The 15,374-nt window shown below is 48.1% G+C and overlaps 1 protein-coding gene across 1 annotated transcript; it reads left to right on the forward strand.

The window, feature by feature from the left end:
• The first annotated feature begins 655 nt into the window (after positions 1-655).
• Positions 656-6,458, forward strand: LOC137545293 (stefin-C-like). Its single transcript, XM_068266408.1, has 3 exons — positions 656-751; positions 1,456-1,557; positions 6,023-6,458. The coding sequence occupies exons 1-3, from the start codon at positions 656-658 to the stop codon at positions 6,218-6,220; spliced, it is 396 nt and encodes a 131-aa protein (XP_068122509.1). The 3' UTR covers positions 6,221-6,458.
• The last annotated feature ends 8,916 nt before the right edge of the window (positions 6,459-15,374 follow it).

A 15,374-nucleotide genomic window follows, 5' to 3' on the forward strand; every position in this document is an offset into this window, starting at 1 on the left:
CCAGCAGAGCGAGAAATTTCCGCCTTCTCCAGTGTTTTTCTAGATTAATCTAGAAAAAAGTAACAAAATGGCCATTCATAAAGATTAGAGGAAGCGGTATGAGGACGGGAAATACCGCTTCCTCTGATTTTGCGGATTACATACAAGTGAATGGGACAGACCTCCCAGAGAGAGCAGCGCACGGAGGGACTCTGCCGGCTGTAGTGTTTCCGCATGCCTTCCGACAGCTTACCGTCAGCCTTCAGCGGGAGATCTCCGCTCTGCTATCGCAGCTGGCAAGATTTTTATGAATGACCACCCAGAAGTCTAAAATACCGCTGCGGTATTTTACCTCCAGGATTTTTCTCGCCACAACTTTTTTATGAATAGAGCCCTCAGAAGTTTTATGAATAGAGCCCCAGGAGTTTTTTCGCCACAAATGTTTTATGAATAGAGCCCCCAGAAGTGTAAAATACCGCTGTGGTATTTTACCTCTACGAGTATTTACACCACAAGTTTTTTTATGAATAGAGCCCTTTGCATCTTATTGACCTTCCTAATCTCTAGTTGTTGGTCCCCCACCCCTCCTTCCAGCTGGTAATGGTACAGCCCACACATATATAAGCACTTGCTCAGGTTACCTGCAGTCAGTCAGTCTGTTGCTGCACAATAGAAGATGTGTGACCAGGAGCCCCAAGTTCAGCAGCCTTTGGATGGAGGATTTGGGGAAGTGCAGCAGGCAGATGAGGAGATCCAGGCTCTCTGTGATTCAGTAAGTGGCAGTGATTTGTTATAGGGAGATTGTAAAGCTCATATATCAGTTAGAGGAGCCTCTTCTATGGCATACATAAGCAAAGTTTTATTGATGTTATACATTAATTTTACAAATCTCTAATCTAAAGGCTTACCACTGTTTCTTTACTTTGGCACAGTAAGTAGTACAGATCTGGCCAGTCTGGTTTGGACTAGTTTATCACCTCACGGAGACCTTGCAAGAATTACTTTAACCCCCTTGCCGGTCCAATTCCTGCCCTTTTTTTTTTTTGCACAGCCCTTTTTTTTTATTTATTTATTTATTTTTTTGTCATGTAGTGAGCCCATGTACCCTCATGTATTTTACCACATATATCAGTGGGAACATCAGCCCTGATAGGATCTCTGACTGAGCATTCAGTCTGGCTTTGTTCAGGAATCATTATAGTGGAGTCTGTCTTCTCTGATGTCTTTTCAAGCCCACGTCTGGCTCTGCTATGACTCGGCTATAATGGTTCCTGAGCAAAGCCAGACTGAATGCTCAGTTGGGGATTTTATCAGGGCTGTAACAAGCAGGCTGAGCAGTGAGGATGAAACAGAGAGCAGGGTAGGTGTTTTCTCTAATGTTCCCTGTGTGAGTGTGACTGTGAGTTTCAAATCTGAGGGTAGTTGGAACTACAGCTGCTACATGCTGTGTAATCTTCATCTCCCTCCCCTCTGCAGGTGAAGGCTCAGTTCTTGGAGCAGTCTGGAGTGAACACCACCATGTTTGTGGCCAAATCGTACAGGCAACAGGTTGTGGCCGGCATGAACTACCTCATCAAGGTAACTTGCATGAATATAGATGCTGCTGATATTTGCATAAGTAGTTAATAGTATTAGTAACCTTACCTTGCTGAGATTTTAGTAATATAAGGCTCGCAACACATCTAAAACTATGCTTCTTGGTTACCTAGAAGTTGTCTACTTGCTGACTTCTAAAACTCCCTAATTGCAGAGCTGGGACCAGGTCCTCCAGCACCCAAGGCTGAGACACCACAGTGCGCCCCTCCATCCCTCCCACTCCAGCCGTCACACACTGATTGCTATACACTAAGAGGCCCCTCCCCATCCCTCACACTCCAGCCATCACACACTGATTGCTATTACACTAAGAGGCCCCTCCCACCCCAGCCACCACACACTGATTGCTATTACACTAAGAGGTGCCCCAGGGCCCCCAACACCTTAATCTCTAGTTATCTGGCTTGCAGTCACTGCCATGTATCCCCTTTTCTTTCTGCTTCAAACACAATAGGGGAATGATAGCTGCGTGAGCTGTGTGCCCCCTTCTACACTGCGCCCTGAGGCTGGAGCCTCTCTCTTCTGCCTCAGCCCAACACCCCCTCCTAGACTGCACCCAGGGCCGGCCCACTCATGAGGCGGGGTGAAACTTTTGCCTCATGTGGCAAATTTCCAGGGGCAGCACCCGCCCGTCCGTGGGTGCGGAGAGCCGGCCCGCCGAGCTGGAGGGGTAGCTGGCAGGACGGGGGTATTGGGCCAGCGGTGGGGAGGGGGGTCGGATCCCCCCTCCCTCGCCTGGATCCCCCGTCCTCCGCTCTCCTCCAGCCTAAATAGAAGCAGCCGTATGTGTAAGAGGCACGGGCGGGGAGACACTCCCCTCCTCCTCGCTCCAGCGTGCGTTCCACTGACATCACTTCCTGCAGGAAGTGACGTCAGTGGAGCGCACGCTGGGAAGAGGTGAGTGACCCCCCCCCCTCCCCGCCGCTGGCCCAATACCCCCGTCCTGCCAGCTACCCCTCCAGCTCGGCGGCCCCCCAGAGCGAGGGGGGAGGGGCGGTGGTGACAATTTTTTAAAAATTTGCCTCAGGCGGCAGAAAGTCTAGGGCCGGCCCTGACTGCACCCTGAGGCTGGAGCCTCTCTTGCCTCGGCCCTGCCTGATTGTAATCTAAGGATGCCATAGTAACAGTTGAATTGCAGGCTATGGTTTGGAGGTAGCACTGGAGAGACAGTAGCTTGTATGGTTGAGCCAGCATAAAGTCCATGGGGGGGGAACAGTTCTCCATCCACAACTTGCATCGTTCTACCTGGCTGAACAGTGTGGGCATATTACTACAACCTATCTGGATATCAGTAATATTTATCTGATTTTTACTATGCCTATAACAATTGTACTTTTTTGTTTTGCAATTTTATTAGATGAAGTGATAAACATTATACAATTTCAGCTATACCCTGCAACATCTTCTGCAGTGCTGTACAGAGTATTGTATTGTCACTAACTGTCCACCAGAGGAGCTCACAATCTACTTCACTACCATAGTCATAGGTCTATGTATGTATTGTGTAAGTGTTGCAGTCTAGACTCTAGGGCCAACTTAGGGGGAAGCCAATTGACCTATCAATATGTTTTTGGGATCTGGGAGGAAACCCACACCGACATGGGAGAACATACAAACTCCATACATATTTTGACCTGGCTGGGATTCGAATGGGGGACCACGCATTGCAAGGCAAGCGCTAGCCACTACGCCACTGTGCTGCCACCTTATTTAATGTATACCTGTGAGCATGTGCATGGAGCTGCCTGTGTTTGGAAGACCTCAGATGTGAAATTCTGAAGCCTTGAGTATCCGCAAGTTACTTTAGGATCGCTTAAAAGGGTTCTGTGGGTTATATAAGACAAAAAGCATCACTTACCTGGGGCTTCTACCGGCTCCCTGCAGCTTTTAAGTCCCCCACCGTCACTGAAGCCCCTCCATTTCCGCAGGTGACCTGTTAAACTCTACAAATAGCAAAGTGGATGTGACCACACCTGTCCTTGCTCCCGCACGAGTCGTCTGGAGCTTACTGCGCAGTAACATTTTCTTGTACTGGGCCGTAAGCTCCCGATGACCCGCGCAGAAGTGAGGATGTGCACAGCTGTCCACAGAACCCATTGATTAAAGGGAAGATCCATGGTCTCTCTCCAAAAATACAAATCCACTTACCTGGGGCTTCCTCCAGCCCGTGGCAGGCAGGACATGCCCTCGACGTCGCTCTGGAGGATCCCGGTCTTCTCCGGTGGCGCGTTGGGCTCTTCTGCGCTCCAACATGCATCTCACACTGATGTCATCGGACGTCCTCTGGGCTGTACTGCGCAGGTGCAGAACTACTGCGCCTGCACAGAACAGCCAGAGGGCGTCCTATGTCGTCGCGCCCGCATGAGACGCATGTTGGAGCGCACAAGAGCCCGACCTGCTGGCCAGATCAGGTGTGCCACCAGAGAAGACCAGGAGCCTCTGGAGTGGCATCAAGAGCACAGGCTGGAGGAAGCCCCAGGTAAGTGGATTTGTATTTTTTGTTTAGTGACCACTCCCTTTAAAGTGGAACTGTAAACTTGCTATTATCAGTTTCACTTACCTGGTGCTTTCTCAAGCCCCCAGCAGCCGTCCTGTGCCCTTGCCGGTCCTGCCCTCTCCTCCATTCTCCAGCACGAGCTACATTCGTTACTGCCGACTTACAAGTCGACAGTGCTTGTGCACCGGGCAGGAACATGCAGCAAGCGTCGCATTGCCCTGGGTGCGCAGATGCAGTTGCCGTCTACTTGTAAGTCAGCGGTAAATAACGTAGCTCACGCTGGAGAACGGAGGCGAGGGCAGGACTGGTGAGGGCACAGGATGGCTGCTGGGGGCTTGAGACAGCCCCAGGTAAGTGAAACTGTTTGATTACAGCAAGTTTACAGTTCCGCTTTAAAAGATCAGGAAAAGCATTGCTTGTAGTGTTCTGCCATCTAGTGAAACAAATTGGAAATCTTGCAGCATGCACACTGCTGACACTTAGAGTTGCGCTATGTATAGCTCTGCCGCTGGGAAGCAGGATATTTGGGTGCACGAGGCAAGTGGACAGAAAGGGCGCTGCCATTGACTCTCCTGTTAAATATTGTTTGATGGGTGCCCGGTGAATAACATGTTTCAATGGGTGCTGGTGAATGTTTACAAACATACTTACCATAGCTATCATTTCTATCTACATAATGTTTCATAACTAAAATGATATTTAATGGAAAATACAACATTTTTCAACTTAACAAATGTAAAAAATAGACAACTTACAACTTTCTGTTTGGGGGGGAAATGGGGTTAACTTGCCAATGTCACCACATAGCTGATGTGCTCCAGGCCACACCCATGCTCCCTCCTTCCAGGTATCAAGTATGGGGATTATGTGGAGCACATCAGCTATAGGGGTGACATGGGTAAGTTAGCCCCTCCTTGCTGCAGCCAGCAAGTTCTACTGGTAATTTCAGTTACAAGTGGCATCGCTCAACTCTACTGACACCAGATGTCAGATCATCCAAGCAAGGATAAGACAAGGTGCCCTCTCTTCCACTGAGAATCTCACAAAGATTATATATCATTTTACACCACATGCTTTACTACTTTAAAAGCATTTACAATTTTCTTAATCTAGTAAACCTATGATAGGGATCCAAAGAAAAAAGTATGTGTGCATATATTTTTCCTCCGACCTCAATGCTCCCTCCAGTTGCCACCTGGATCCTTTGCAAATTGCCCTAGAAAGTAATCCAGGGCATACTGCGTGGCTGCAAACACCCCTGTCAAGTGTTCCCTACAGAGCAGCTCCCCCCCCCCCCCCCCCCCCCCCCCCCAGCCATGGGAGGGTGCCTTGCTGGACTGCAGACTTGCCAAAGCCAGTTGTGGCCAAACCACACAGCGACTGAGGACATGAAGCTATCAGGTCAGAGGGGGGCTGGAGGAAGCCCCAGGTATGTATCCACTATTCCTCTAGGCTTTTTCAAAAAAAATATATTAAATTTTTTTTTTTAAACGTACCAAAGTGAGAGTCAACATGCTGGTTGCAGGTGTGACTCAAACACAAAGCCAAAAGCTCAGGATGGCCAGGCAACTGGTATTGTTCATAATAGAATGAAGTTGACTGAGCTCCCATCACCTCTTAGGAATAAAAATGTAAACAAGGACCTCACAATTCAGTACCATGTGTTTCCCCAAGCATGCAGGAAAATTTGCATTTGTGGTGGAATTGCATCAAAGCAACTTTCCATCAGTCCAATCTAGCTTTTTGGCTAAAATGTTTCTGCACCAACTTCAGCTAGATGGAATGATTGACTCGGAAGGTCAATCGGGCTGCAATATCTAGTGGTGTATGGGCACCTTTACAGATAAGGGCTTATTTACTTTTATATCAGGCCTGGGAGGACCACATTGGAATTTCTGCAGACTGGGAAGAGTAGTCACATTTCTAAAGACTTTATCTTTGTGTTTACAGGTGCAGTATGCAGATGAAACTTACGCTCACATCCTGGTGTTTGAGCTGCTGCCGGGAGAAAATAAGCTGCCGTCTCTCACCTCCTACCAGCTGGACAAGACCGAGGGGGACGAGCTTGTGCCTTTCAATGAGGAAGCTGGGCCTCCTGAGGGGGAGGAGCTTGTGCCTCCTAAGGGGGAGGAGGCTGCGCTCCCCTGAGGGAGAATAGCTTTTGACTTCCTGTAGAGTTGCATCAGTCCTTTCCTGAGTTGCTGAATATCCATCCAGATTCACTTGACAAAACTCCACCCCTTGCTGCACTGTGCTGGGATACCAAATTCCCCACCCCTTGCTTCCCTGTGTTGGGGGTGCAGTTCTCATTGAAGGCAAGTTTGCGTCTTGGAAACTTTCATATTGTCTGTATAAACCAACTGAAATAAATAACTTATTCTGATCAGCTTTTTGTCTTGATATTGCAATATGTGACTTTTTTTTTACTTGGATAGTCTTTTTAAATCTAAAGTATGGTGTGTTTAACTTTGTAAAACTCATTTTTGGCTAGAAGTTTGACTTGTCCACCAGCAGCTCAAATGGTAACATTATTGCAAAAACGTATCCAAAGTAACATGCGCTGTAAATAGTTTGTCCTCTGGTGTCACTTAAAATAAACATGTGACAGGCTTTGGACTAATCACTCTCCTTATGGGTAGTCTCAGTATTTCCTTCTGTGGAGAGGGTCTATACAAAGATGCTAGCATGCGCACGATTTGGTGGTTGGACTGGGCCAACTGCTGTCCAGGAAGTTCTTTTTAAAATCAAGAACCTGAAAATACCCCATGAGTAGCTGGATTAGTCAAAACCTCTCCTGTCACTCTATAAATGCCTTTCATCCCATGTCACTTACAATAGTGTATTCTACTCAGCAACAAATGTACATCCTATACATACACTTATTTAAAAAAAAAAAATGTTTGATGGTGGCCCTTTAAAGCAGATCCAAGATGAAAAACTATATATCTTATCTGAAGTTTATAGTTAACGCAGCAAATCTAGCTGCAAACTGCATCACAGGAAGAAATCACACTGAAGCTAAGTGAGCAGCCATATTCTGCTTGTCCTCATTACACAGGCAAGCTGTTTTGTATCATTCACCACCACAGCCTGGGAAAACTCCACTCCCTTGCCTCTAAAATCTCTGGCTGGTAATACTGCCTCCACCCCAGACTGAGCTCCCATGAGCACTTGCTACATGGGACTCAGAATGTCTAGGCACTGTGGGGGAGGCTTTTTTATTTTTTGGGAATTGGGGTATTTAGCTTGAGGAATGCCCTATAAACTACATGTAAAGGGCACTTATGCAATGATGATCTCAGATCCACTTTAAAGAAAATCTGTAATTGAGAAACTCTCCTGGGGGGTACTCGCCTCAGGTGGGGGAAGCCTCTGGATCCTATTGAGGCTTCTCCGTCAGTCCCACGGCAGCAAAAATCCTCTCCCAGAGCAGCAGCAGTGATGTAAATATTTACCTCCCGGGCTCCAGTGCAGGCACAGTATCCGCTCTCTGCATGGAGATAGGCGAAAATAGCCAATCTGTCGGGTCCGCTCTACTGCGCAGGCACAAGTCTCCAGCACCTGCACAGTAGAGCGGACCCGACAGAGATCGGCTATTTTCACCTATCTCTGTGGGAAGAGCGCCCCCGCTGGAGCCAGGAAAGGTAAATATTGCACAGGCTGTCAGATTGGTCACCTGTGTTCCAGGGGCTGCAGCGATACTGCCGTGGGACATGAGGACAGGGGAAGCCTTGATGGGGTTCAGAGGCTTCACCCCCCCCCCCCCCCCCCCTACTGAGGTGAGTACCCCAGGGGAACTTATTTTAGTACAAGTTTTCTTTAAAGGGGAACTACAGCAAAAACTGTAAAATAAGTACACTTTTTTTTTTTCCAGAGTAAAATGAGCCATAAATTAATTTTTTCCTATGTTGCTGTCACTTACAGTAGGTAATAGAAATCTGACAGAAGTGACAGGTTTTGGACTAGTCCATTTCTATATAGGGGATTCTCAGGGATATATTGTCAAAAGCACTCTTTTTAAAACTCTACTTTAAAATGAATCAATTGTAAATCGGCATTGCATCTCATTGACACTATCTATTTGTGGTCTGATCTTGAGCATGGTTGTCTCTCTGCCAGATTCCCACCCAACATGCCCAGGAGATCCCACTCTGATCAGGAGGATCTAATGCTACACTGACACCACCAGAATCCATGAGACATGGAAGGAACTAATGGGAGTCTTAACAACCCCAGACTTCTACCAAACAGTTTCTTATACCTGGTACACACCATACAACTTCCCTTCAGATGATGGGTTGAATAGATAATTTCCAACAGATCTATATAAAAAAAAAATAGGGAAATTAGAAATGATCAGACCTGTTGGCAATTATCTAATTGACCCATCTATTTGAAGATAAATTGGTGTACCATGCTTTAGACCAGGGGTAGGGAACCTATGGCTCGGGGCAGATGTGGCTCTTTTGATGGCTGCATCTGGCTCACATACAAATAGTGTTGGGCGAACACCTGGATGTTCGGGTTCACGAACATGGCCGCGATGTTCGGTTGTTCGCGCCGAACTCCGAACATAATGGAAGTCAATGGGGACCCGAACTTTCGTGCTTTGTAAAGCTTCCTTACATGCTACATACCCCAAATTAGCAGGGTATGTGCACCTTGGGAGTGGGTACAAGAGGAAAAAAAAAATTTGAAAAAGAGCTTATAGTTTTTAAGAAAATTTGATTGTAAAGTTTCAAAGGAAAAACTGTCTTTAAATGCAGAAAATGTCATGTTTCTTTGCACAGGTAACATGCTTTTTGCCGCCATGCAGTCATAAATGTAATACAGATGAGAGGTTTAATAAACAGGGACTGGAAACGCTAACCCAGCAGCAGCAGCAGCAGCACACGTGATGGAACAGGAGGAGGGTGGCGCAGGAGGAGAAGGCCATGCTTTTTGAGACACAACAACCCAGGCCTTGCATGAGGACAAAAAGCGTGCGGATATAGCAATGCTTTTTGCCGCCATGCAGTCATAAATGTAATACAGATGAGAGGTTCAATAAACAGGGACTGGAAATGCTAACCCATCACGATGTTCATTGTTCATGTTACTTGGTTGGGGTCCTGGAGTGTTGCGTAGTCGTTTCCAATCCAGGATTGATTCATTTTAATTTGAGTCAGACGGTCTGCATTTTCTGTGGAGAGGCGGATACGCCGATCTGTGACGATGCCTCCGGCAGCACTGAAACAGCGTTCCGACATAACGCTGGCTGCCGGGCAAGCCAGCACCTCTATTGCGTACATTGCCAGTTCGTGCCAGGTGTCTAGCTTCGATACCCAATAGTTGAAGGGTGCAGATGGATTGTTCAACACAGCTACGCCATCTGACATGTAGTCCTTGACCATCTTCTCCAGGCGATCGGTGTTGGAGGTGGATCTGCACGCTTGCTGTTCTGTGTGCTGCTGCATGGGTGTCAGAAAATTTTCCCACTCCAAGGACACTGCCGATACCATTCCCTTTTGGGCACTAGCTGCGGCTTGTGGTGTTTGCTGCCCTCCTGGTCGTCCTGGGTTTGCAGAAGTCAGTCTGTCGGCGTACAACTGGCTAGAGGAGGGGGAGGATGTCAATCTCCTCTCTAAAGTCTCCACAAGGGCCTGCTGGTATTCTTCCATTTTGACCTGTCTGACTCTTTCTTCAAGCAGTTTTGGAACATTGTGTTTGTACCGTGGATCCAGAAGGGTATAAACCCAGTAATTGGTGTTGTCCAGAATGCGCACAATGCGTGGGTCGCGTTCAATGCAGTCCTAGGCCGAAGAGGTCATAGCCTAGGGTCACAAAAACCTGTTTATTTGGGCAATTTCAATGGTGGCGAGTCTGACGTACATAAATCGCAGCAATGGCCGTTCGCAACGTCTGAATCTCACGAAATGTCTCATGCAGGTAGAAGACATATTGTTAGACTTGGATTCCAAAGATGGGGTCTCTACATCTCTGCAAACCAGAGTTACAGGGCTCCAAAATTGGTAAAATCCCCCATAGGCTTTCATTGGGCCTACTATTTACCGTTCCAAAATCTCACACCATTTCAAAGGGCAATGGCTCAGCAGTGGCAAAACTCACCAGTCATGATCCCCCTAAGAGTCCCTACAATGCTAGAAAATTTGGTACTGCTGAGCCGTTGCCCTTTGAAAAGATGTGAGATTTTGGAAACTGAAATAGGGAGGCAATGAAAGCCTATGGGGGATTTTACCAATTTTTGACCCCTGTAACTCTGGTTTGCAGAGATGTAGGGACCCCATCTTTGGAATCCAAGACTAACAATATGTCTTCTACCTGCATGAGACATTTCGTGAAATTCAGACGTTGCTAACGGCCATGGCTGAGATTTATGTACGTCAGCATCACTACCATTGAAATAGCCCAAATAAACAGATTTTTGTGACCCTAGGCTATGACCTCTTTGGCCTAGGGGCCCGAAACTCACCAGTCATGTTCCCCCTAAGGGTCCCTACAATGCTATAAAATTTGCCACTGCTGAGCAATTGCCCTTTGAAAAGATGTGAGATTTTGGAACTGTAAATAGGAGGCCCAATTAAAGCCTATGGGGGATTTTACCAAATTTGGAGCCCTGTAACTCTGGTTTGCAGAGATGTAGGGAACCCATCTTTGGAGCCCAAGTCTAACAATATGTCTTCTACCTGCATGAGACATTTTGTGAGATTCAGACGTTGCTAACGGCCAATCGGCCATTGCTGCGATTTATGTACGTCAGACTCGCCACCATTGAAATTGCCCAAATAAACAGGTTTTTGTGACCCTAGGCTATGACCTCTTCGGCCTAGGACTGCATTGAACGCGACCCACGCATTGTGCGCATTCTGGACAACACCAATTACTGGGTTTATACCCTTCTGGATCCACGGTACAAACACAATGTTCCAAAACTGCTTGAAGAAAGAGTCAGACAGGTCAAAATGGAAGAATACCAGCAGGCCCTTGTGGAGACTTTAGAGAGGAGATTGACATCCTCCCCCTCCTCTAGCCAGTTGTACGCCGACAGACTGAGTTCCGCAAACCCAGGACGACCAGGAGGGCAGCAAACAACACAAGCCGCAGCTAGTGCCCAAAAGGGAATGGTATCGGCAGTGTCCTTGGAGTGGGAAAATTTTCTGACACCCATGCAGCAGCACACAGAACAGCAAGCGTGCAGATCCACCTCCAACACCGATCGCCTGGAGAAGATGGTCAAGGACTACATGTCAGATGGCATAGCTGTGTTGAACAATCCATCTGCACCCTTCAACTATTGGGTATCGAAGCTAGACACCTGGCACGAACTGGCAATGTACGCAATAGAGGTGCTGGCTTGCCCGGCAGCCAGCGTTATGTCGGAACGCTGTTTCAGTGCTGCCGGAGGCATCGTCACAGATCGGCGTATCCGCCTCTCCACAGAAAATGCAGACCGTCTGACTCAAATTAAAATGAATCAATACTGGATTGGAAACGACTACGCAACACTCCCGGGACCCCAACCAAGTAACATGAACAATGAACATCTGTGATGGGTTAGCGTTTCCGGTCCCTGTTTATTGAACCTCTCATCTGTATTACATTTATGACTGCATGGCGACAAAATGCAAATTGCTATCCGCACGCTTCTTGTCCTCATGCAAGGCCTGGGTTGTTGTGTCTCAAAGCGTGGCCTTCTCCTCCTGCGCCACCCTCCTCCTGTTCCATCACGTGTGCTGCTGCTGGGTTAGCGTTACCGGTCCCTTTTCCTGGAACCTCTTATCTGTATTACATTTATGACTGCATGCCGACAAAAAGCATGTTACCTGTGCAAAGAAAACAGACATTTCCCGCATTTAAAAGACAGTTTTCCCTTTGAAAATGTAAAATCAATATTCTCAAAAACTATAAGCTCTTTTTGCTAAAATTTTTTTTTCCTCTTGTACCCACTCCCAAGGTGCACATACCCTGTAAATTTGGGGTATGTAGCATGTAAGGAGGCTTTACAAAGCACGAAAGTTCGGGTCCCCATTGACTTCCATTATGTTCGGAGTTCGGCGCGAACACCCGAACATCGCAACCATGTTTGGCCTGTTCGGCCTGAACCCGAACATCTAGATGTTCGACCAACACTAACGTAGTCCTTGACCATCTTCTCCAGGCGATCGGTGTTGGAGGTGGATGTGCACGCTTGCTGTTCGGTGGGCTGCTGCATGGGTGTCAGAAAATTTTCCCACTCCGAGGACACTGCCGATACCATTCCCTTTTGGGCACTAGCTGCGGCTTGTGTTGTTTGCTGCCCTCCTGGTCGTCCTGGGTTTGCGGAAGTCAGCCTGTTGGCGTACAACTGGCTAGAGGAGGGGGAGGATGTCAATCTCCTCTCTAAAGTCTCCACAAGGGCCTGCTGGTATTCTTCCATTTTGACCTGTCTGACTCTTTCTTCAAGCAGTTTTGGAACATTGTGTTTGTACCGTGGATCCAGAAGGGTATAAACCCAGTAATTGGTGTTGTCCTGAATGCGCACAATGCGTGGGTCGCGTTCAGTGCAGTCTAGCATGAATTGAGCCATGTGTGCCAGAGTCCTGCCAGAACCATCATCATCCTCTTGTGGGCGTTGTGATTGTTGTGATGCATCATAGTCGTCACCTTCTTCCTGGTCTGCTTCTGCTGACCATTCGCGCTGAATTGTGGAAGTCCAATGTGCACCGCTCTGGCCCTCGTCAGTGGTGGCATGAAATTCCTGCTCCAACTCCAGCTGTTCCTCCTCCTCTTCTACGTCATAGCTGCTGGGGCCAGCGTTTCCTGAGGCAGATGGCCTGATGGTGGTCCCATCACGCTGATCGTTTTCTCCTTCAGATTCCCCCAGCTGCATCATGACAGCTGTTTCCTTGATTTTCAACATTGACCTCTTCAGTAAACACAGCAGTGGTATGGTAATGCTGACTGAAGAGTTGTCACTGCTCACAAGCAACGTGGATTGCTCAAAATTTTGGAGGACTTGGCAGAGGTCCAACATGTTGGCCCAATCGGATCCACAGAAGCTTGGCAGCTGTCCGGATGCGCCTCGGAACTGCGCCGTTATGTACTGGACCACTGCACGCTTCTGCTCGCAAAAGCGGGCTAGCATGTGCAGCGTAGAATTCCAGCGCGTAGGGACATCACACAGCAAGCGGTGGTGGGGTAGATTGAAGCGCTCCTGCATCTTGGCGAGTGCCCCCGAAGCAGTACTGGAATTTCTACAATGTTTGGCCACTCGTCGCACCTTCAACAGAAGATCGGCCACTCCTGGGTATGTCTTCAGGAACCGCTGAACTACTAGGTTCATCACGTGCGCCAGGCAAGGGATGTGTGTCAGCTTAGCCAACCTTAAAGCGCGAATGAGATTACTCCCATTATCACACACAACCATGCCCGGTTTCAGGTCCAGCGGTGCCAGCCACAAATCCGTCTGTTCCTTTATTCCCCTCCAAATTTCCTCCCCTGTGTGCTGCTTATCCCCAAGGCAGATCAGCTTCAGCAACGCTTGCTGACGCATGCCAACAGCTGTGCTGCACTGCTTCCACGATCCTACTGCTGCTGGGTTAGCGTTTCCAGATGAGGTACAGCTTTGAGATGCGTTGGAGGAGAAGGAGTCAGAGAGGTAGGTGCTGCTGTTGTTATCCAGTAGGAGGGACGGCGGTGCAGCTGTTTGCGGCGTGGGCAACACCCGCGCCGTAGCAGGTTAGGGATGAGCGTAATGACCTAATTACGAATTTCCGAAATTTCGCGAAATTACTACAATTACGATTTTAGCAGTAATCGAAATTTCGTAATTTTTTGCAAATTACGCAAATTTTCGTAATTACGATTACGAAATTTAGTATTTTAAAGTTTGCAAAGGTTTCTATCCCTCTAGATGCCTTCGTAATCGAAATTTCACTCCCATAATGACGAATTTCGTGTCTCCAACCGAAATTTTTACTGTTTCAGGTTTGTAAGGGTTTCTATCCCTCTAGATGCCTAAAATGAATAGCACAGCCAGCCAGCCAGCCAGCCAGCCAGCCAGCCAGCTCAGCCAGCCACTCCTCCTCCTCCTCCTCCTCCTCCTCCTCCTCCTCCTCCTCCTCCTCCTCCTCCTCCTCCTCCTCCTCCTCCTCCTCCTCCTCCTCCTCCTCCTCCTCCTCCTCCCTCCTCCTCTCCTCCTCCCTCCTCTCTCCTCCTCCTCCTCCTCCTCCTCCTCCTCCTCCTCCTCCTCCTCCTCCTCTCCCCTCCTCCTCCTCCTCCTCCTCCTCCTCCTCCTCCTCCTCCTCCTCCTCCTCCTCCTCCTCCTCCTCCTCCTCCTCCTCCTCCTCCTCCTCCTCCTCCTCCTCCTCTCTCTCTCTCTCCTCTCTCTCTCTCTCTCTCTCTCTCTCTCTCTCTCTCTCTTCTCTCTCTCTCTCTCTCTCTCTCTCTCTCTCTCTCTCTCTCTCTCTCTCTCTCTCTCTCTCTTCTCTCTCTCTCTCTCTCTCCAGAGATCTGTAGTATTTCAAAACCATACTCACATTCATGACATGTCAGGGATCAAACCCAGGCCAACCACATGGAAGACAGCTATGCTCACCACCATACCACCAAACACACACTAAATAGACTGCTAACCTAAATCTTACTTGTAGACAGTCATATGAGACACATGCTGGGTGCAGGGCTTTTGTGATTGGACCATGCGATAGAGTGAGGTGCAAAAATGAAATCATGCCTAGCAGAGGATGGTTTCACAGTGCTAAATGCTAGGCTGGCTGTGGTGCAATTGGTTAGTGTGTCTGGCTGGTAACAGCAATGGTTACAGGTTCAATGTCCATCCAGGCATGTCTTTTCCTTTTGCGTTCAACAGTTGTCCAAACAGAGCCAACAGAGCCCCAGATAGCCATGTAGAGTTAGGTCACAGCTAGCCTGGCTGTGGTGCAATTGGTTAGTGTGTCTGGCTGGTAACAGCAAGGTTACAGGTTCAATTCCATCCAGGCATGTCTTTTCCTTTTGCGTTCAACAGTTGTCCAAACAGAGCCAACAGAGCCCCAGATAGCCATGTAGAGTTAGGTCACAGCTAGCCTGGCTGTGGTGCAATTGGTTAGTGTGTCTGGCTGGTAACAGCAAGGTTACAGGTTCGATTCCATCCAGGCATGTCTTTTCCTTTTGAGTTCAACAGTTGTCCAAACACCGAGCACAAAGTTTTGCATGCGTAAAGTTTTACGCACGCAAAATACCCCATGGGGTTCAATGGCGCAGCGCGCGCACGCAAAAGGAAAAGACATGCCTGGATGGAATCAAACCTTGCTGTTACCAAGCC

The sequence above is a fragment of the Hyperolius riggenbachi genome, chromosome 2 (genome assembly GCF_040937935.1).
Source record: "Hyperolius riggenbachi isolate aHypRig1 chromosome 2, aHypRig1.pri, whole genome shotgun sequence".
In the NCBI taxonomy this organism is placed as follows: domain Eukaryota; kingdom Metazoa; phylum Chordata; class Amphibia; order Anura; family Hyperoliidae; genus Hyperolius; species Hyperolius riggenbachi.

Coding starts and splice junctions, on each gene's coding strand:
- LOC137545293 (XM_068266408.1), top strand. CDS start 656: ATGTGTGACCAGGAGCCCCAAGTTCAGCAGCCTTTGGATGGAGGATTT. Junction 752..1,455: donor TCCAGGCTCTCTGTGATTCA/GTAAGTGGCAGT, acceptor TCCCCTCTGCAG/GTGAAGGCTCAGTTCTTGGA. Junction 1,558..6,022: donor GCATGAACTACCTCATCAAG/GTAACTTGCATG, acceptor TTGTGTTTACAG/GTGCAGTATGCAGATGAAAC.